Source organism: Salmo salar, chromosome 11 (genome assembly GCF_965601325.2).
Source record: "Salmo salar chromosome 11, fSalSal1, whole genome shotgun sequence".
In the NCBI taxonomy this organism is placed as follows: Eukaryota; Metazoa; Chordata; class Actinopteri; order Salmoniformes; family Salmonidae; genus Salmo; species Salmo salar.
In genome coordinates this window covers 33971268-33992500 of record NC_138301.1, presented here as the reverse complement: position 1 = coordinate 33992500, position 21233 = coordinate 33971268, and the positions used below count along the sequence as shown (strand labels likewise).

General features: G+C 44.3%; 1 protein-coding gene across 5 annotated transcripts in view; it reads left to right on the top strand.

The window, feature by feature from the left end:
• LOC106562535 (semaphorin-6D-like) overlaps positions 1–21233 on the top strand; it is a 41780-nt gene that overhangs the window by 14761 nt on the left and 5786 nt on the right. For 2 of the 5 annotated variants that reach the window (XM_082957871.1, XM_082957872.1), the window contains exons 2-18: positions 15–191; positions 1288–1460; positions 3308–3370; positions 4007–4108; positions 4241–4331; positions 4486–4605; positions 4908–4996; positions 7758–7975; positions 8459–8590; positions 10987–11142; positions 11336–11509; positions 12261–12401; positions 12756–12833; positions 13952–14010; positions 14552–14608; positions 15254–15484; positions 18153–18397. In XM_082957871.1, coding sequence (XP_082813997.1) covers positions 80–191; positions 1288–1460; positions 3308–3370; positions 4007–4108; positions 4241–4331; positions 4486–4605; positions 4908–4996; positions 7758–7975; positions 8459–8590; positions 10987–11142; positions 11336–11509; positions 12261–12401; positions 12756–12833; positions 13952–14010; positions 14552–14608; positions 15254–15484; positions 18153–18397 — 2241 coding nt within the window. In that variant the 5' untranslated portion in view covers positions 15–79. The remainder of the gene's footprint in view (positions 1–14; positions 192–1287; positions 1461–3307; positions 3371–4006; positions 4109–4240; positions 4332–4485; positions 4606–4907; positions 4997–7757; positions 7976–8458; positions 8591–10986; positions 11143–11335; positions 11510–12260; positions 12402–12755; positions 12834–13951; positions 14011–14551; positions 14609–15253; positions 15485–18152; positions 18398–21233) is intronic. The other 3 variants (XM_082957873.1, XM_082957874.1, XM_082957875.1) reach the window with 3 other exon arrangements.

The following is a 21233-nucleotide window of genomic DNA, read 5'->3' as shown; positions in this document are numbered from 1 at the left end:
CTCTGTGTTTCCAGGTAACATCTTATTGGGTGAGAACCAGGCAGGAAGGAGTGGTCTCAGACCAAAAGCAGCAACAGTCATGGTTTGGAGAGCAGGCCTTATGCTCAGCATACTGCTAGCTACAGCCACACACACCCTGTCTGCCAGCTTCCCAGAGGACAGTATACCCCTGGACATTGTTGATGCACACTGTGAGTACACACACGCTGCACGTACACACACACACTCAGGTTAGTATCACTCACAAGACAGCAGCATCATGTCTCAGTACAATTTAATTTCCAATCAACTTTTATGCTGCACCCTGTTGTCATTAATTATGTGTCCCATTGTCCTGCATGTATCAGTGAATAGTGTATTGATGGTGTACTGTAAGGTCTTCATGGTAATGTGTATCAGTGAATAGTGTATTGATGGTGTACTGTAAGGTCTTCATGGTAATGTAATGTGCTGACTGATCAGACATAGTATGCCCTGTATAAAATCAATCCTGTCCATCGTCAGCTCAGGCATTAACTAGATTCCCTTCCTCTGTGATGTACACAGGGAATACAAAGACTGCTGACCTGGCCTACCATCACACACACACACACACACACACACACACACACACACACACACACACACACACACACACACACACACACACACACACACACACACACACACACACACACACACACACACACACACACACACACACACACACACACAGTCTTGTATAACTAACCTTGTGGGGACGCACAATTCAGTCCCATTCAAAATCCTATTTTCCCTAACACTAACCCAAAAAAAGAACCCTTATCTTAACCCGAACTATAACCCGAAAACCTAACCTTAACCCTAAACCCTAGCTCCTAACCCTAAAACTAACCCTAGCTCCTAACCCTAACCCTAGCTCTTAACCCTAAATCCCCTAGAAATAGCATTTGACCTTGTGGGGACCAACAAAATGTCCCCAGTTGGTCACATTTCTGTTGGTTTACTATTCCTGAGGGGACTTCTGGTCCCCACAAGTATAGTTAAACATGTCCACACACACACACACACACACACACACACACACACACACACACACACACACACACACACACACACACACACCACCGTGCTGTATCAGCAGCCTGAATTACACTACTGAGAGATTTCTATAAAGCTGTAACACACAACATGTTTACGCTTAATCAATAACCTGATTGATAGTGTGTGGCCCTCAGAGTCAGTGTGTGTGTAGCACTCTGAAAGCTTACACGTGTGTGATCTCTAACGTGTGTATGTGTGTTTCAGTCTCGCGGCAGTACCCAGTGTTCCGAGGTCGTCCGTCGGGGAACGAGTCACAACACAGACTGGACTTCCAACTGATGACCAAGATACAGGATACACTGTTCATCGCTGGCAGAGACCAGGTGTATCTAGTGAGTCTCCGAGAATCCTACAGGAATGAGATCATTCCCTACAGGGTAAGTCTGTCTGTCTTTGAGTCTGTCTGTCTGTCTAACCACAAGTTACTCACTGAGTTACACACAAGTCTTCTGTAGAAAAAACTACCTCATCAATCACATAATTAACAGGCTATAAATGAAAGTGGAAATGGTTCTTTCTATAAATAATGAGGCCAATGTGTGACATTGGGATCAACATTTCAAAGTGGTTTGAAACTAAAATAAAAAGATGAAATAGATTGGATGCATACATGGTGATGTTTCTGTAGCCTATGTGGTTGATACAGGGATACATAATAAAGCCATGAATAACGGTAGCATTAATCTCACCAACCCTGGTTTAATAATGAGAAAGTGACCAAAAAACTGGTTCCTTTTTTAATGGAAGACTTTGTATGGGAAGCCAACAGATGTCTTCATAATAACTGCACATGGTTTTACCGCAACAGAGTACTACAACACCCTTCAATTGAATTCCATTGAAGTGGTGGGAAACTGTGGCCACATCTCTCACAAAAACGGATCAAAAATGAAATCACAGATAATTATAAGGGAGCAGGAGAACTTATAAATGGGCTACAATAATGAAAAATACTTTTCTAGCACCAAATTGAGGAAATGTCTGATTTTCAAGGTAGGCCTATTCCAGTTCTTGAATTTCTGAGCTCCAAATTTAATTTCAAGTAGGCTACTTCAAGCCCCTTGTATTGTTTAAAATTGCAGGTATAACATAGAAAACAAAATGTCTTTGTCATGTTATTTCATTACCAGATCATAATGTCAATAAGCCACTAGGCTGTGTAATTTGTTGTCATTATATCCAGAATAATTCATAGGAATATCATTGGTGTTGCGCACAGTTGACTCCATGTCCAATCGGAGCCACAAAAACATATGAAAACATGAACTCATTACATAAAGGTTTTCTCTGTTAAATCTAACGAGACTCTGCTGTAAATCAAGCAGACAACAACAGATCAGCATCAATTCACGAGGGATATTAGATCCAACGTGGATCCAGGAACAACTCTTCACCGGTGTAACGAATGAGACACCAAAATATTCATTTTTCCAGCACTCGGGCTGTTGTTACATTGCATGCGCTATCACAACAGCTGTTCGTTCAGCACTTGACTGTCATTCAGAAAATTGCTTCCTGGATCAGATGATGATGTGTGAAAATATCACGGCGTACCTAATCAGCTGGACACCAAATGCGCACCCAACAAGTATTAAGCATAATTATTGAAGAACCATGTTAATGCCATTATTAATTTAGGTTTTAAGTATCAAGGTAAGGTGACTTTCGGTTAGAAGCATTAACTTTTGCAATCACATACATTATTTTGGATTTGTGTGCCCATAAAAACAGTTTTCACCCCGTAACATAAGGAGACGGTTACACTGCATTTCTGAGCTCTCTATACAAAAAACTGTCCAACAGCTAGATACAGGATTCTTACAGGGTTAAAGTTCAATGTCTAATTGAACTGATTACTGCTTAATAAAGTATATGATATAACGACAACTTACACTGCCATAAATGCAAGGACAGACAAATCCGTCAAGACGCCAATCATGATAAAAGGTTAAACATAGGTTTTTAAATATACTCGTGAATTTGATTGAATATAGCTATGATCCCCCATTACATCTTCATGTAATGACATGACATTTTTTTGCAGATTGTTATCAATGACTTATCAACAGCTGTAGAAAGTTGTCCACCGTGGGAAATCCCAAATGCTGAATTATGTGTGTGTGTGTGTGTGTGTGTGTGTGTGTGTGTGTGTGTGTGTGTGTGTGTGTGTGTGTGTGTGTGTGTGTGTGTGTGTGTGTGTGTGTGTGTGTGTGTGTGTTTACAGAAGTTAACATGGAGGTCAGGGGAGGCAGACAGAAAGAACTGTGCCATGAAGGGGAAACACAGAGTAAGACTTTACTATACTTACTAATATACTATGTTTCTATAATTACTATACACTGCCTTTCTACTGACTACTATAGACTCTCTACTCTCGGCTTTACCTCTCACCTCATAATGTCTTATATCATTATAGCTACTGGCTATAGCTACCATTATAGCTACTGGCTATAGCTGCCATTATAGCTACTGGCTATAGCTGCCATTATAGCTACTGGCTATAGCTGCCATTATAGCTACTGGCTATAGCTGCCATTATAGCTACTGGCTATAGCTGCCATTATAGCTACTGGCTATAGCTGCCAGTATAGCTACTGGCTATAGCTGCCAGTATAGCTACTGGCTATAGCTGCCAGTATAGCTACTGGCTATAGCTGCCAGTATAGCTACTGGCTATAGCTGCCATTATAGCTACTGGCTATAGCTGCCATTATAGCTACTGGCTATAGCTGCCATTATAGCTACTGGCTATAGCTGCCATTATAACTACTGGCTATAGCTGCCATTATAGCTACTGGCTATAGCTGCCAGTATAGCTACTGGCTATAGCTGCCATTATAGCTACTGGCTATAGCTGCCATTACAGCTACTAGCTAAATGGTTTATAATATGATCTCCTCTCTCTCTCGCTCCCCTCCTCCAGGATGAGTGTCATAACTACATCAAGGTTCTGGTTCCCAGAAATGATGACCTGGTGTTCATCTGTGGAACAAACGGCTTCAACCCCATGTGCCGGTACTACAGGGTAAGACAACAAACAGCAGGGTGTGTGAGAAACGTTCTCTCTCCCTCCTGCTCTACCTCCATAAGCACCTATTGTTTACTATGCCGTCTTTGTGTCTTTGTTAACGATGTGCATGTGTGTCTGTGTGTGTAGCTGGATAACCTGGAGTTTGACGGGGAGGAAATCAGCGGACTGGCACGATGCCCATTTGACGCCAAGCAGACCAACGTCGCTCTGTTCGCTGGTATGACCACACACACACACTGTGGCCATAGCAACTAGGGTTCATAAGTCGGTCTGTAAACAAACCGTTTGAACCAGGGTGTTAGATCCACATGTCCAGTATGACAGAATGGAATATATTTGTCTGACCTGTGTGTGTGTGTGTGTTGTTTCAGACGGGAAGCTGTACTCGGCGACGGTTGCTGACTTCCTGGCGAGCGACGCAGTGATCTACCGTAGTATGGGTGACGGCTCGGCCCTCAGGACCATCAAATACGACTCCAAATGGCTGAAAGGTAAACACAGCAGTGTGTGGTGACCGCAGACTATGTCTCTGTCCTGCGAAGACGTCCTGTAGCTCTGCTCTGTCACACTATCTAGGTCAACTCTTTTACACGCAGCTGTTACAGGAACACTGAAATATTCAGGATGGATGGAGAGAGAGAGAGAAGTGGGGAAGGAGGGAGAGGGGAGGAGAACAGAGAGAGACAGAGTTGAAGGGAGGACAGAGGTAGTTATGTATAGACAGAGGTAGAAATAGAGGGAGAGAAAAAAAGAGACGTGACAACACAAAACCTCTGTCCCCTCTCTCTTCCAGAGCCCCATTTCCTGCATGCAGTGGATTATGGGAACTATGTCTACTTCTTCTACAGAGAGATCGCAGCGGAACACAACCACTTGGGCAAGGTAACACACACACACACACACACACACACACACATACACACACACACACACACACACACACACACACACACACACACACACACACACACACACACACACAGTTTACTAAACAACATTGTGTATTATAAATATTTATGTATTATAAATAGTAAACACTATATTACCAGACAACAGATAGTGTTGTAGAAAAGTGCTGAGTACAGCAGAATGTGTAAGGTGTAGTTTGGTAGTGACTGAACTGTAGGTCAAACTACTTTACATGTAAACCCTTTACCCATGAAGAGGATACACACACACACACACACACACACACACACACACACACACACACACACACACACACACACACACACACACACACACACACACACACACACACACACACCCTTGGGTGGTAATGGATGTTTTCTGCAGTTATTAGTATGCTTTAGCCACCGCAGGCCTCATATTTACCCATGATGCATCATTCAGAGAATGGGCGGCCAGGCTGATAAATATTTTAGCGCTACTAATGCTGGGATGTGTGTTTGTGTGTGTTCCAGTGTGTTCCTGTGTGTGTGTGTGTGTGTGTGTGTGTGTGTGTGTGTGTGTGTGTGTGTGTGTGTGTGGGTGCGTGTGTGTGTGTGTGTGTGTTGATGTTGATGTTGATGGGCCTGGGATGACACCTGGGCAGATGGAGCTTTGCACTGGTCAATTATTAAAGCTGTTTCTGCTGACTGCTTCACACGCTTCATTTAAACCACAAGAGTTCTAGCCCTAGTCCCCCACAGTCCAACACCCAGAGTTCTAGCCCTAGTCCCCCACAGTCCAACACCCAGAGCTCTAGCCCTAGTCTGCCACAGTCCAACACCCAGAGTTCTAGCCCTAGTCCCCCACAGTCCAACACCCAGAGCTCTATCCTTAGTCCCCCACAGTCCAACACCCAGAGCTCTAGCCCTAGTCCCCCACAGTCCAACACCCAGAGCTCTAGCCCTAGTCCCCCACAGTCCAACACCCAGAGTTCTAGCCCTAGTCCCCCACAGTCCAACACCCAGAGCTCTAGCCCTAGTCTGCCACACTCCAACACCCAGAGCTCTAGCCCTAGTCCCCCACAGTCCAACACCCAGAGCTCTAGCCCTAGTCCCCCACAGTCCAACACCCAGAGTTCTAGCCCTAGCCCCCCACAGTCCAACACCCAGAGCTCTAGCCCTAGTCCCCCACAGTCCAACACCCAGAGTTCTAGCCCTAGCCCCCCACAGTCCAACACCCAGAGTTCTAGCCTTAGTCCCCCACAGTCCAACACCCAGAGTTCTATCCCTAGTCCCCCCACAGCCCAACACTTCAACATCCAGAGCTCTAGCCCTCGTCCCCTACAGCCCAACACCCAGAGCCCTAGTCCCCCACAGTCCAACAGTCCGACACCCAGAGCTCTAGCCCAGAGATGTCTTATAGCCCATCCTATAGCCCAGTCCCCGTCCTATAGCCCAGCCACTATCATATAGCCCCATCCTATAGCCCAGTCCCTATCATATAGCCCCGTACTATAGCCCAATTCCAGTCCTATAGCCCAGTCCCTATCATATAGCCCAGTCCCTATCATATAGCACTGTCCTATAGCCCAGTCCCTATCATATAGTCCAGCCCCTATCATATAGCCCCGTCTTATAGCACCATCCTATAGCCCAGTCCCTATCATATAGCCCATCCTATAGCCCAGTCCCAGTCCTATAGCCCAATCCCTATCATATAGCCCAGTCCCTATCATATAGCACTGTCCTATACCCAGTCCTATTGCCCAGCCCCTATCATATAGCCCAGTCCCTATCATATAGCCCAGTCCTATAGCCCAGTCCCTATCACATAGCCCAGTCCCTATCATATAGCACTGTCCTATACCCAGTCCTATTGCCCAGCCCCTATCATATAGCCCAGTCCCTATCATATAGCACCGTCGTATAGCCCAGTCCTATAGCCCAGCCCCTATCATATAGCCCAGTCCCTATCATATAGCACTGTCCTATACCCAGTCCTATTGCCCAGCCCCTATCATATAGCCCAGTCCCTATCATATAGCACCATCCTATAGCCCAGTCCTATAGCCCAGCCCCTATCATATAGCCCAGCCCCTATCATATAGCCCAGTCCCTATCATATAGCACTGTCCTATACCCAGTCCTATTGCCCAGCCCCTATCATATAGCCCAGTCCCTATCATATAGCACCATCCTATAGCCCAGTCCTATAGCCCAGTCCCTATCATATAGCCCAGTCCCTATCATATAGCCCAGTCCCTATCATATAGCACCGTCCTATAGCCCAGTCCTATAGCCCAGTCCCTATCATATAGCCCAGTCCCTATCATATAGCCTAGCCCCTATCATATAGCACCGTCCTATAGCCCAGTCCTATAGCCCAGTCCCTATCATATAGCCCAGTCCCTATCATATAGCCTAGCCCCTATCATATAGCCCAGTCTTATAGCCCAGCACTGTCCTAGTTCAAGGTTAATCAGACTGAGTAAAGAGGTGTGTGTGAATCAGGTTTAGGGTTAAGAGGTGTGAGGCGTTTGTTGAATCGGAGCTTCAAATGTCCTCTCTGACACAGAGTCCTGGATAAGCATGTGTGTGCGCCCGCGCCCGCATGTGCTTGTGTATGCGTCAGTGTGCGTCACACTGTGTGGCCACAGGATGAGGCAGATGTCTTATTCAGAGGGTGGAAGTGTTTTAGTGATGCTGATTGCAGAGTCTCTCTCTCTCCTCCCTGCTCCCCCTTTCCTTTCCAGGCCGTTTACTCCAGAGTGGCTCGTATCTGTAAGAACGACGTAGGCGGATCCCAGCGTGTGTTGGAGAAACACTGGACGTCCTTCGTCAAGGCCAGACTCAACTGTTCTGTTCCTGGAGAATCGTTCTTCTACTTCGATGTTCTACAGTCCATCACTGACATCATCAACATCAACGGAGTTCCTTCTGTGGTGGGAGTCTTCACTACACAGATGAACAGGTAAGGAAGGACACACTGAGGCTGCTTCCCAAATGGCACCCTATTCCCTGTATAGGGCTCTGGTCAAAGTGGTTCACTATACGAGAATAGGGTGCCATTTGGGGTACACTCTTTGTAATATTGGTGTAACAGATGTGTTGTTATTGTGAATCTCTTGCTGTGTTTTCTCCATATTTAGTTATAGTAGTTGTGTAACAGTGTGTGTTTGTGTTCCTCTCTCTTCAGTATCCCAGGGTCTGCAGTGTGTATATTAGTAGCTATAGTTAATAGTAGTTGTGTAACAGTGTGTGTTTGTGTTCCTCTCTCTTCAGTATCCCAGGGTCTACAGTGTGTATATTAGTAGCTATAGTTAATAGTAGTTGTGTAACAGTGTGTGGTTGTGTTCCTCTCTCTTCAGTATCCCAGGGTCTGCAGTGTGTATATTAGTAGCTATAGTTAATAGTAGTTGTGTAACAGTGTGTGGTTGTGTTCCTCTCTCTTCAGTATCCCAGGGTCTGCAGTGTGTGCGTTTTCCATGGATGACATAGAGAAGGTGTTCAGAGGACGATTTAAAGAACAGAAAACACCTGACTCTGTCTGGACCGCCTTCCCAGAGGAGAGACTGCCCAAACCCAGGTATGTACCTGTACCTTTTCCCTAACCCAAACCCAGGTATGTACCTGTACCTTTTCCCTAACCCAAACCCAGGTATGTACCTGTACCTTTTCCCTAACCCAAACCCAGGTATGTACCTGTACCTTTTCCCTAACCCAAACCCAGGTATGTACCTGTACCTTTTCCCTAACCCAAACCCAGGTATGTACCTGTACCTTTTCCCTAACCCAAACCCAGGTATGTACCTGTACCTTTATCCAAACCCAGGTATGTACCTGTGCCTTTATCCAAACCCAGGTATGTACCTGTGCCTTTACCCAAACCCAGGTATGTACCTGTGCCTTTACCCAAAACCAGGTATGTACCTGTGCGTTTACCCAAACCCAGGTATGTACCTGTACCTTTACCCTAACCCAAACCCAGGTATGTACCTGTACCTTTTCCCTAACCCAAACCCAGGTATGTACCTGTGCCTTTATCCAAACCCAGGTATGTACCTGTACCTTTACCCTAACCCAAACCCAGGTATGTACCTGTACCTTTACCCAAACCCAGGTATGTACCCGTACCTTTACCCAAACCCAGGTATGTACCTGTACCTTTACCCTAACCCAAACCCAGGTATGTACCTGTACCTTTTCCCTAACCCAAACCCAGGTATGTACCTGTGCCTTTATCCAAACCCAGGTATGTACCTGTACCTTTACCCTAACCCAAACCCAGGTATGTACCTGTACCTTTACCCAAACCCAGGTATGTACCCGTACCTTTACCCAAACCCAGGTATGTACCTGTACCTTTACCCTAACCCAGGTATGTACCTGTACCTTTACCCTAACCCAAACCCAGGTATGTACCTGTACCTTTACCCTAACCCAAACCCAGGTATGTCAGTCTCAAGTTTCAAGCCAGGTATGTCAGTCTCTAACCCTGACCCAAGCCCAGGTACTATACCTACAGTATGTCAGTCTCTAACCCAAGCCCAGGTACTATACCTACAGTATGTCGGTCTCTAACCCAAGCCCAGGTACTATACCTACAGTATGTCAGTCTCTAACCCAAGCCCAGGTACTATACCTACAGTATGTCAGTCTCTAACCCAAGCCCAGGTACTATACCTACAGTATGTCAGTCTCTAACCCAAGCCCAGGTACTATACCTACAGTATGTCGGTCTCTAACCCAAGCCCAGGTACTATACCTACAGTATGTCAGTCTCTAACCCAAGCCCAGGTACTATACCTACAGTATGTCAGTCTCTAACCCAAGCCCAGGTACTATACCTACAGTATGTCAGTCTCTAACCCAAGCCCAGGTACTATACCTACAGTATGTCAGTCTCTAACCCAAGCCCAGGTACTATACCTACAGTATGTCGGTCTCTAACCCAAGCCCAGGTACTATACCTACAGTATGTCAGTCTCTAACCCAAGCCCAGGGACTATACCTACAGTATGTCAGTTTCTAACCCTGACCCAAGCCCAGGTACTATACCTACAGTATGTCAGTCTCTAACCCAAGCCCAGGTACTATACCTACAGTATGTCAGTCTCTAACCCAAGCCCAGGTACTATACCTACATTATGTCAGTCTCTAACCCAAGCCCAGGTACTATACCTACAGTATGTCAGTCTCTAACCCAAGCCCAGGTACTATACCTACAGTATGTCAGTCTCTAACCCAAGCCCAGGTACTATACCTACAGTATGTCAGTCTCTAACCCAAGCCCAGGTACTATACCTACAGTATGTCAGTCTCTAACCCAAGCCCAGTATGTCTCAGTAAGTGAATGTCAGTCTGCACAACAACAGGTACATGACCCTCCCTTCAGTTTATGATGCAGGACTGTATTGTCACTATAACCTTGAGCTTAGGTCTCATTGAGATAAACCCTCTTTAACAAGAGAGACATGGTCTATGACCACACACACACACACACGCACACACACACACACACACACACACACACACACACACACACACACACACACACACACACACACACACACACACGCACACACACGCACACATGCACACACACACATAGCTGGTGGTTATTAGCTGTAAATAATTAATCTGGATAATTAGACGTGTTGCATATTTAACCTGCATTCACACACACCATTCACACACACACGTAGCTCAGCTCTCTGGCCCCACACAAAGTCCACAGAGCTGCTCATTATGGTGGTAAATAATGAACATTCTAGTCCTCTGTTATGACTTCATGTTTACGGTGATACAGCAGCACGTCTCTTTGTTGTCCTGACAGGCATCTGCTCCTCTCTCATGCCCTAACCCCTCTCCTCAGTTCAATTCAATAGAGTCAACATTATTAGTCCCTACAGGGTGATGGTAGCTGGGCTCATGTGTGACCTGTGTTGACCTTTGACCCCTCTCTGACCCCTATGTCTCCAGGCCAGGCTGCTGTGTGGGTCATGGCCAGGCTGAGTCCTATAGGACCTCTATAGAGTTCCCTGATGAGACCCTCCTCTTCATCAAGTCTCACCCCCTCATGGACGCCTCCGTGCCGAACATAGGAGACGAGCCCTGGTTCACCAAGACACGCGTCAGGTAAGAACACACAGACAAACACACACACACACACATCGTAAGAGTTGCTTGAGGGATCTGAATTCCCGGTAACACTCAACAAAAAACAAAAACAAAATGCACATTTGTAGATTGCACGGAGGGCCTTTAAATACTGGCTTGATAATTCCTACTGAAGTCTGACTGTCCTCCTGTCTTGTCCCTGTCTCTCTAGGTACAGGCTGACTGCCCTGGCAGTGGACAACGCGGCTGGTCCACATGGTAACTACACGGTGCTGTTCATTGGTTCAGAGGCGGGCGTGGTGCTGAAGGTTCTAGCAAAGACTTCCCCTCTGTCCCTAAATGACAGCATCCTATTGGAGGAGATTGACCTGTTCAACAGAGCCAAGTACGGAACACTCACTACACGTCTCTCTCTTACTCTATTTGCGTCTCCCTCTTAGTCTCTGTCTCTCACTGTCTTTCTCTTTTCTTGGTCTCTTATCTCCCACTCTGTGTTTTTCTCTTTCCCTCTGTGTCTCTCTCACCACCTGCCTCTCCTCTCTTCCTCTCAGTCTCCCTCTCGCTCTCCTCTTTCTTCTTCTGTCTTTCTCTCGCTCTCCTCTTTCTTCCTCTCAGTCTCTCCTCTCTCTTCCTATCTCTCGCACTCTCTTCCTCTTGTCTCTCTCCTCTTCTCTTCCTCTGTCTCTCTCTCTCCTCTGTCTTTCCCTGTCTCTCTCGCTCCTCTGCCTATCTCTGTCTCTCTTTCTCTCCTCTGTCTTCCTCTCTCTCTCTCTCTCTTCCTATCTCTCGCACTCTCCTCTCTCTTCCTCTGTCTCTCTCCTCTTCTCTTCCTCTGTCTCTCTCTCTCTCTCTCTCTCTCTCTCTCTCTCTCTCTCTCTCCTCTGTCTTCCTCTCAGTCTCTCGTTCTCACCTGTCAGTAAGGGTATCAGGGCTAAACAGTGCCACTGTGATTACATCTGGAGAGTGAAACCGTAGACATGCCTTTCTGATAAACAACTGATCAAGTAACCTGTAATCTGATTTCTGACTCTCCTCTCTGTCTCCCCCCTCCACCACCCTCCCTTTCTCTCTCTCCCCTACTCCCTCTCCTCTCCCAACCCCTCTCTTCCCTCTCTTTTCTTCTCTCTGTCTCCCAGGTGTCTGTCTAACAGTGAGGATGACAGGCATATTTTGTCGCTCCATGTTGACAAAGACACACACAGTGTGTATGTAGCTTTCTCTAGCTGTGTGGTTCGCATGCCGCTCAGCCGCTGTGAGCGACACACTAACTGCCACAAGTGAGTCACCACACTGACACACAAGAGCGTGCACTCTGACTCAGACACAGACACATACAGACACAGACACATACAGACACACACGAGCGTGCACTCCAACTCAGACACAGACACACACACACATTCAGAAACATGCACACACTCCACTCCAAGGTTACTTTATGCTGTACCTGGTCACAGGTTTGTGTGTTTATTGATGTGTTTTTTCTCTATATGTCATAAACATTGAGAACCTGCAGCACACTGGTTAATATACAGCCAGACAGAGGTTAACTGGTGCTGCCTATTTAACCCTGTATGGTGAACTGTATATTTACAGATATATGTTAACCCTGTGTTGTGTTTCTACCCTAGGTCTTGTACAGCGTCCAGGGACCCCTACTGTGGCTGGATGCCTCATGGAGCCTGTGAGAGGATCCTGCCTGGAGTTCTGTGAGTACCAAGTATTACAATACTAAATAGTATGCATACTCATGTCCCTAAAGTGTGACCAATTTGATCTCATATGCAACAAAACATTTTGCTGTGCCAAAAAAATCCAATATTTGTTTTTCTTTATTTTTAATAATAATGTTTGTAATGATAAGGCTTCGTTGTACCGTTGTTTCCCGAGCGCAGATTAGTTAGCACCATGATTGCACCATTAATCCAGTGAAAACTGCTTGTTTTTAGCCCAAACAGTTCTAAAGATCTGACCCATATTACTGGACCAATGTTTTTTCTTCTGGTCACGGATTGGCGGGCCGCATTTGACATTCATAAACCATGTCGTGGGCCTTTCTAAAACTATTCGCGGCCCGCATTTGTTTTACACCTTGTTCAGTCATGTTTGTTAGCTCATTAGCTAGCTAGCAAACAACCTGGTAACTTTACCAGTATATCCAAACATTTGGAGGCACAGAAAGAAAGGAAAGGGGATAGCTTCTTCAGGAGATCAATGATCAATGAATGAATGGAACAATGAATGGCACAAGCATTTCGCTACACCCGCAATAACATCTGCTAAATATGCGTATGTGACCAATAACATTTGATTTGATTTGAATGAGAGATGTCCTGCATGGCATCATCACAAATGCTCTTAAAGAGACAGTGTACACTTTTCAATGTAATGCATCTCAATAGGAAAATAGTGCTTTTACATAATGTAGAAACCGTATATTCCACAAAATGACTTTTTCATTTCAATGACAGGTATCTGTATCAACATTTTAGGTTTTTATAATAAACACATGAATTTACAGGGTTCCATATTAGTTTTTAGGGCACATGGGCTTTAGAAGCAGCTAGACTTCATATAGGCTATATCTCAATCCATTTGATTTTCTGGTACTCCTAACCTTTTTAAAGGCGGGAGGACCAGTGCTACCAAGGAAAAATGTACATTTAAAGCCCTGTGAGTATTAAATATTACAATACTATCACAGTACTAAGCTACGGTACATACTACAGAGTTCAGGAAAAACTTGAAAAAAGAAAATGTTGATGGTTGGAGAGGTTTGGTTCTCTGCTCTAATTTCTCTCTCCTCCCCTCTGTCTCTCTCTTTCAGGTCTGGTTATGAGCAGGATGTAGAGTTTGGGAACACGGTTCAGCTGGGAGACTGCCATGGTGAGCCCCTCCCATTCATACCAACCCATCTCTTTCTCGCTCTCTCTCTCACTATCACACACCATCAGTCTGCACAACCAACCAGTAACACACTACCAGTAACACCAGTAACCACACCATACCAACACACCAATCAGTAACCCTCCCTACATGGTTCTATGTTCAGTATTAACATACACATCTACTGTAGATCCACATACTGTACACACCCAGCCCACCTGTAACTAATGCTACCTACTTGGAGGGAAGAAACATAGTCGTGCTCTACCAGTAGCAGTACTAAGACAGTGTTGCTATAGGAGACACACCAGGCTGAACCATAGAACTAGAACAGGGGATAGAGGCCATGCATAGCTGTCTCTCCTCAGGTCTAGAGACAGACAAGACTTGGAGCAATAGGCCTACTCAGACAACCTGTCCTTTAGCTTTTTATCATTTGATTAAAAAGAACTACACTCTTAGTTATCAGGGCCTTTTTTTGTTTTGAGACTTTACTTTTGGGTTCCTTTATGCTGATTTCTTGTTCCTTTAATTGTTTTAGTGTTTTTGGCCACTACTTCAGCGACAGATTACAAATCATTTGGTGACCCGACCTCTGGTTAGTTGGATCTTTTATTCCGCTGGTTTCTTTCTTTCCTTGAGCTCCGAACCCCTGTCTCCTTCCATCCTTCCTTCAACGCTGCTCACTCTTCATCTTTTTTAACAAACCTCCTCTTCTTCAATACCTTTATTTTCTTCATCATCTCAACAAACAACATCATCACCGGGTCACGTCAGAAATCTCCATCTCACCGCTACACTGACTCATTTCCTCACTTCATCTTCCTCACGCACTTACTCTTTACTTCCTCTTTACTTCCTGTTTACTTCCTGCATGCGCACTTGGCGCCCCTCCCTCCTCTGACGTCATCACTGCTATGAAATCATCGCTGCTGTGTACCAAAGACCTTCCTAAGACAACTCTCACCCTTTTCCCCTTTCAAACTGTATCCTGTCTCAAAAAAATTAATCTTACAACTGTATTTCTATTACTGGTAATGATGATAAATAAAATAGCTCTTGAATCAGAAAATGTATTATTTTTTCAAACAACATTATCATAAAACATTAAACCTATTATGTTATGTAAACTAATCCATATGTGCGTACACATACCAACCCATGCCTACTAACCAGGATGTAAGCTAACAGCCCGCTGGCCTCATGTCTACGCACCGTGTTAACAGTTTGTTTGTCACCACAGACATGGAGTTGTCATCTACGTCATTCACAGACCAGCCCAGTGGGCCCATACACCCCCCAGTACCCCCAGTACTCACCCCCACCCTGAGCCCCCATCCTGGGCTTGGTCCCGGGGAAAGGCCTGGGTTGGGGCCTGGGGCTGGTTCTCCAGACCTGTATGGCTCAGGGTTTGTGCAGCAGGATGACCCGGCCACCTCCCATTCACTAGAGTCACTCCCAGGGGGCCTAGAGGGTAAGGCCTAGCAGGGAGAGAGAGAACTGCTGCCACCACACTGTATGGAGCCCTGACTGTCCCATAGCTGCTACAGCAGACACACACACACAGGACCAGTCAAAAGTCTGGACACACCTACTCATTCAAGGGTTTTTCTTTATTTTTACAATTTTCTACATTGTAGAATAATAGTGAAGACATCAAAACTATGAAATAACACATAGGGAATCATGTAGTAACCAAAAAAGTGTTAAACGAATCAAAATATATGTTATATTTTAGATTCTTTGAAGTAGCCACCCTTTGCCTTGATGACAGCTTTGCACAATCTTGGCATTCTCTAGACCAGCTTCATGAGGAACTTGTTGGTTGCTTTTCCATCACTCTGCGGTCCAACTCATCCAAAACCATCTCAATTGGGTTGAGGTTGGGTGATTGTGGAGGCCAGGTCATCTGATGCAGCACTCCATCACTGTCCTTGTTCAAATAGACTTACACAGCCTGGAGGTGTGTTGGGTCATTGAGCTGTTGAAAAACAAATGATAGTCCCAATAAGCGCAAACCAGATGGGATGGCATATCAGATGGGATGGCGTATCGCAGCAGAATGCTGTGGTAGCCTTAAATTCTAAATAAATCACAGACAGTGTCACCAGCAAAGCACCATCACACAGACCCACGGTGGGAACTATACATGCGGAGTTCATCCGTTCATCTACTCTGCGTCTCACAAAGACACGGCGGTTGCAACCAAAAATCGCAAATTTAGACTCATCAGACCAAAGGACAGATTTCCACCGGTCTAATGTCCATTGCTCGTGTTTCTTGGCCCAAACAAGTCTCTTCTTCTTATTGGTGTCATTTAGTAGTAGTTTCTTTGCACCAATTCGACCATGAAGGCCTGATTCACGCAGTCTCCTCTGAATAGTTGATGTTGATGTGTCTGTTACTTGAACTCTGTGAAGCATTTATTTGGGCTGCAATCTGAGGATGGTAACTCCCTAATGAACTTATCCTCTGCAGCAGAGGTAACTCTGGGTCTTCCTGTCCTGTGCTGGTCCTCATGAGAGCCAGTTTCATCATAACGCTTGATGGTTTTTGCGACTGTACTTGAAGAATCTTGTTGAAATGTTCTGTATTGACCGACCTTCATGTCTTAAAGTAATGATGGACTGTCATTTCTCTTTGCTTATTTGAGCTGTTCTTGCCATAGTATGGACTTGGTCTTTTACCAAATAGGGCTATCATCTGTATACCACCTCTACCTTGTCACAACAAAGCTGATTGGCTCAAATGCATTAAGAAGGAAAGAAATTCCACAAATGAACTTTTAACAAGGCACACCTGTTAATTGAAATGCATTCCAGGTGACTACCTCATAAAGCTGGTTGAGAGAATGCCAAGGGTGTGCAAAGCTGTCATTAAGGCAAAGGGTGGCTACTTTGAAGAATCTCAAATATAACATATATTTTGATTTGTTTAATACTTTTTTGGTTACTACATGATTTCACATGTGTTATTTCATAGTTTTGATGTCTTCACTATTATTCTACAAGAAAAACCCTTGAATGAGTAGGTGTGTCAACTTTTGACTGGTACTGTACACACACACACACACACACACACACACACACACACACACACACACACACACACACACACACACACACACACACACACACACACACACACACACACACACACAGGGGCAGATATTTGGGATTATCATCAATTGATATAGCAGATTACATTTTTCAGATTTTGTTATGATTTATATTTCATCCAACTTCATGTATTTTGATTTATTCATTGATTTATTGTCATGATCATAATGATTTTCTACATGGTGAAAATGTATTTTCTCCCTTTTTATACAATTCTTTCAAATCTTATCTTCAAACCTTCTGCACTTCTATATTGCACTTTTATTTGTCCCTCGTTTCTCTCTCTGAACAGTAGACCCTATTACCCTGGCTGTTACAGTTGAAGGGTTAACCCTGTTCCCAGGTGTAAAGGGTTAACACCGGGAGTTAGGTTTTTTAACCCTAGGAGCGTTAGAGCATGTCCCAGGCCTGTCCATTAACCCCTCCTGCTCCAGGACCTCTCTCTGTCTCTGTCCTGCTCTGTGGATGTCTAACTCGTCCATGTCTGTGGTTACTAACCAAGCTGCAGTCTAGAAACAGAACAGCCTCACCATGTAGAGGACAAACTACAATCCTCTTCCCTTTGACAACGCTGGGGAGTCAATGGTTCATTGTCTTTCTGATACTGGGAGAAGAAGTCTTTCTCTGTCCTAGTTAGGAATGCACTAACCCTCCTTTTTATCTGGACAAATGTTTGACAGTTGTTAGGGAAAAAGCAACACTTCAATTCTTCATCTTCAAACTAACATAACACTACTTCTTCTAGATTGGCTTACATCACCGGAGTGGTTGTGGGATCCTAACCATTTTCACCATGTATTTACAATTAAGAATGACGAGAGTGGAAACCAATCTGAATGGTTTTGGTAACAATAAAATCCCTGTTGGATAGCGGACAGAATACCTTTAAGGGGAAAAGCAGAGAAACCATGCATGACTGAGTGTCCACAAACACACCTGCTATAGAGGTGTAGTGTAAAGCTGTGATTGGCTGTGATTGGGTGTGTCGGGGTGTTCGTTAACCAATGGGGTGTGTGACTTCAGGTGTGTGGGAGATCCAGGCGGGAGAAGCCAATCAGATGGTCCACATGAATATCCTGATCAGCTGTGTGTTGGCTGCCTTCCTCCTGGGGGCGTTAGTGGCAGGCCTGGTGGTGTTCTGCTACAGAGACTCCTTCCTCCGCCACAAGCCCCGGCACGCCCACAAAGATGCAGAGTCAGCCCCCTCCTGCAGCGACTCCACCGGATCCTTCGCTAAGCTCAACGGGCTCTTCGACAGTCCTGTCAAGGTAACCTGGAGACCTGAATACAGAGTGCAATTTATGAGTCAACACATTATTCAGTAACCGAGTGTTACTGACTGACATTATCGTTGTATCTTATGTAGATAGATAGATCCAGAGTGCGAATTACACTGGCATTCAGGATGCGGCGTGCACAATTTCTTTGAGGGGGGGCTAATAATAATAATATAGACATAATTTAACGGTAAAAATATGTTTTAATGTGGCATGAACACAACCAGTCATGATGCTTTCATCTGATTGTCAAACAAATCACTTCAACATGTAGGCTACCTGTGCGTGTTTGTCCACTCCAAAATAATCCAAACAGTGCAATGCATGTACTCTGATGACTGGAAATGGACATCTGCATGTACTCTGATGACTGGAAATAGACATCTGCATGTACTCTGATGACTGGAAATAGACATCTGCATGTACTCTGATGACTGGAAATAGACATCTGCATGTACAATGATGACTGGAAATAGACATCTGCATGTACTCTGATGACTGGAAATAGACATCTGCATGTACACTGATGACTGGAAATAGACATCTGCATGTACACTGATGACTGGAAATAGACATCTGCATGTACTCTGATGACTGGAAATAGACATCTGCATGTACACTGATGACTGGAAATAGACATCTGCATGTACTCTGATGACTGGAAATAGACATCTGCATGTACTCTGATGACGAAATAGACATCTGCATGTACTCTGATGACTGGAAATAGACATCTGCATGTACTCTGAGGACTGGAAATAGACATCTGCATGTTCTCTGATGACTGCTTGAAATAGACATCTGCATGTACTCTGATGACTGCTTGAAATAGACATCTGCATGTACAATGATGACTGGAAATAGACATCTGCATGTACTCTGATGACTGGAAATAGACATCTGCATGTACAATGATGACTGGAAATAGACATCTGCATGTACTCTGATGACTGGAAATAGACATCTGCATGTACTCTGATGACTGGAAATAGACATCTGCATGTACAATGATGACTGGAAATAGACATCTGCATGTACTCTGATGACTGGAAATAGACATCTGCATGTACACTGATGACTGTAAACTGTCTTGTGCAAGTTTTAAATTGACACAATACCTGTTAGCAAAGGTGTCAGCTGGAGATGACGTGCAGGAGCTTGTAGGAATGTGTAGTCTTGCATGATGTCTATGTTGATGCTAATTAGCATTTTCAAACCGAAAAGTAAATAGAGCTGACTATATTGATAAAAGTCACCTTGTCCGAGAGAGATTTGACATGGTTATCAAAACGTCACGCCAGGATAAGCCTCCACGAAACACATCCCTTACATTAAGTGTTTCTAAAATTCCCTATGGGAAAAATGAATGATGGAAAAACGATTGGAACCATTTCCATGTTTGACCGCTAGGTTTTATGGGTATTGACACCTTCACTGTGGGGTAGCCAGTGATGTAGTAGTAAATAAATGGTGGGTAAACTCTGATTGCCGGTTGCGGTGAAAAAAGTTACGCTCCCTATACTTTTAATGCATTTTTCAGAAAAAGGAGGGTCAACTGCATTTTGTTGCCTTTACCCTCCACTAGGCCTACATCACTGCCAGTAGCCTACGCTCTCAACTGAAGCAATTTTACACACATGAACATAAGCAGAACAGGTAGCCTACATTCAATATAATACACAAGTTGAATCAAAACATGGTTACACCCTAGTTCATGAGTTGTCCATAATTCACGAGTTGAATGCTTAGATTCTTCACAGATCGTGTGACATAAACCACAACCTTTCTTTCCCTACATTTATGACATTAATGACAGTGTAATTGGTAATTATTAAGCATTTAACGATTTAATTAGAACATTGAACTTAAACCCAGGTCTATTCCTGGATCTTGGAGATCTCGGAAAAAGCACTAAATGTAACAATGCCTATGTAAAATGTCATTATCCAAAATAATGTAGGCCTATGCCATTGCAAAATCAAAGTCTTCTAAAGAGTGTACTATAGGCCTACTGTCGTTAATGTTGGATGGAATGGTTGCGCATTGGTGTTTAGCTGTAGGCTAGTTGTCCAGTGATATTGGAGACAATCATCAGCTGATCCAGGCAAGAAAACTGATATTGATTGAAAATAATAAAGCTAAATAAATGGTCTACTTCTGGTCACGGACGGCACAGAGAACAACAATACCCGCGCCCGCCTGAGAAACAAAGCAATGAGCACTCTAAACAGCTGACTGACAAAAGCAAACAATTATGAATGAACGGATAAATCTAATGCATTGGAATAAAAGGCCATAATTTTAATCAAAGGGACTTGGCAAACAAATGGCAAAAATGAGCAAGTACAAAGAAAAATCTATGTGTTTAAAGGAGCTCAGCTGAGGCTGAAATTCAGCACTAGTGAGTGGACAGTGCTGTGGACAGGGAGACGGTTTGTGCAGCCACATAGAAATAAATGGTTTAAACCATGACAGAAAGGTGGGGGTGTTTGATTAATTTGTAAACTTTTATTTTCATATTTACCACTGTAAAACATATTTACCGCTGCTTTTAAACAAATAGGAGAATGGTTAAATTAGCATTATTTAGATCCCCCCCAAAGGTGGACTTTTGTTTCATTCAGGGGAGCTGAGCCCCCCCTGGCTCCCCTGTAATTCACCCCCTGGATAGAACATTTACAGTGCCTTCGGAAAGTATTCAGACCTTTTCCACATTTTGTTAGGTTACAGCCTTATTCTAAAATTCATGTAAAAAAAAATCCTCATCAATACCCCATAATGACACCCACAATGCCCCATAATGACAAAGCAAAAACAGGTTTTTAGA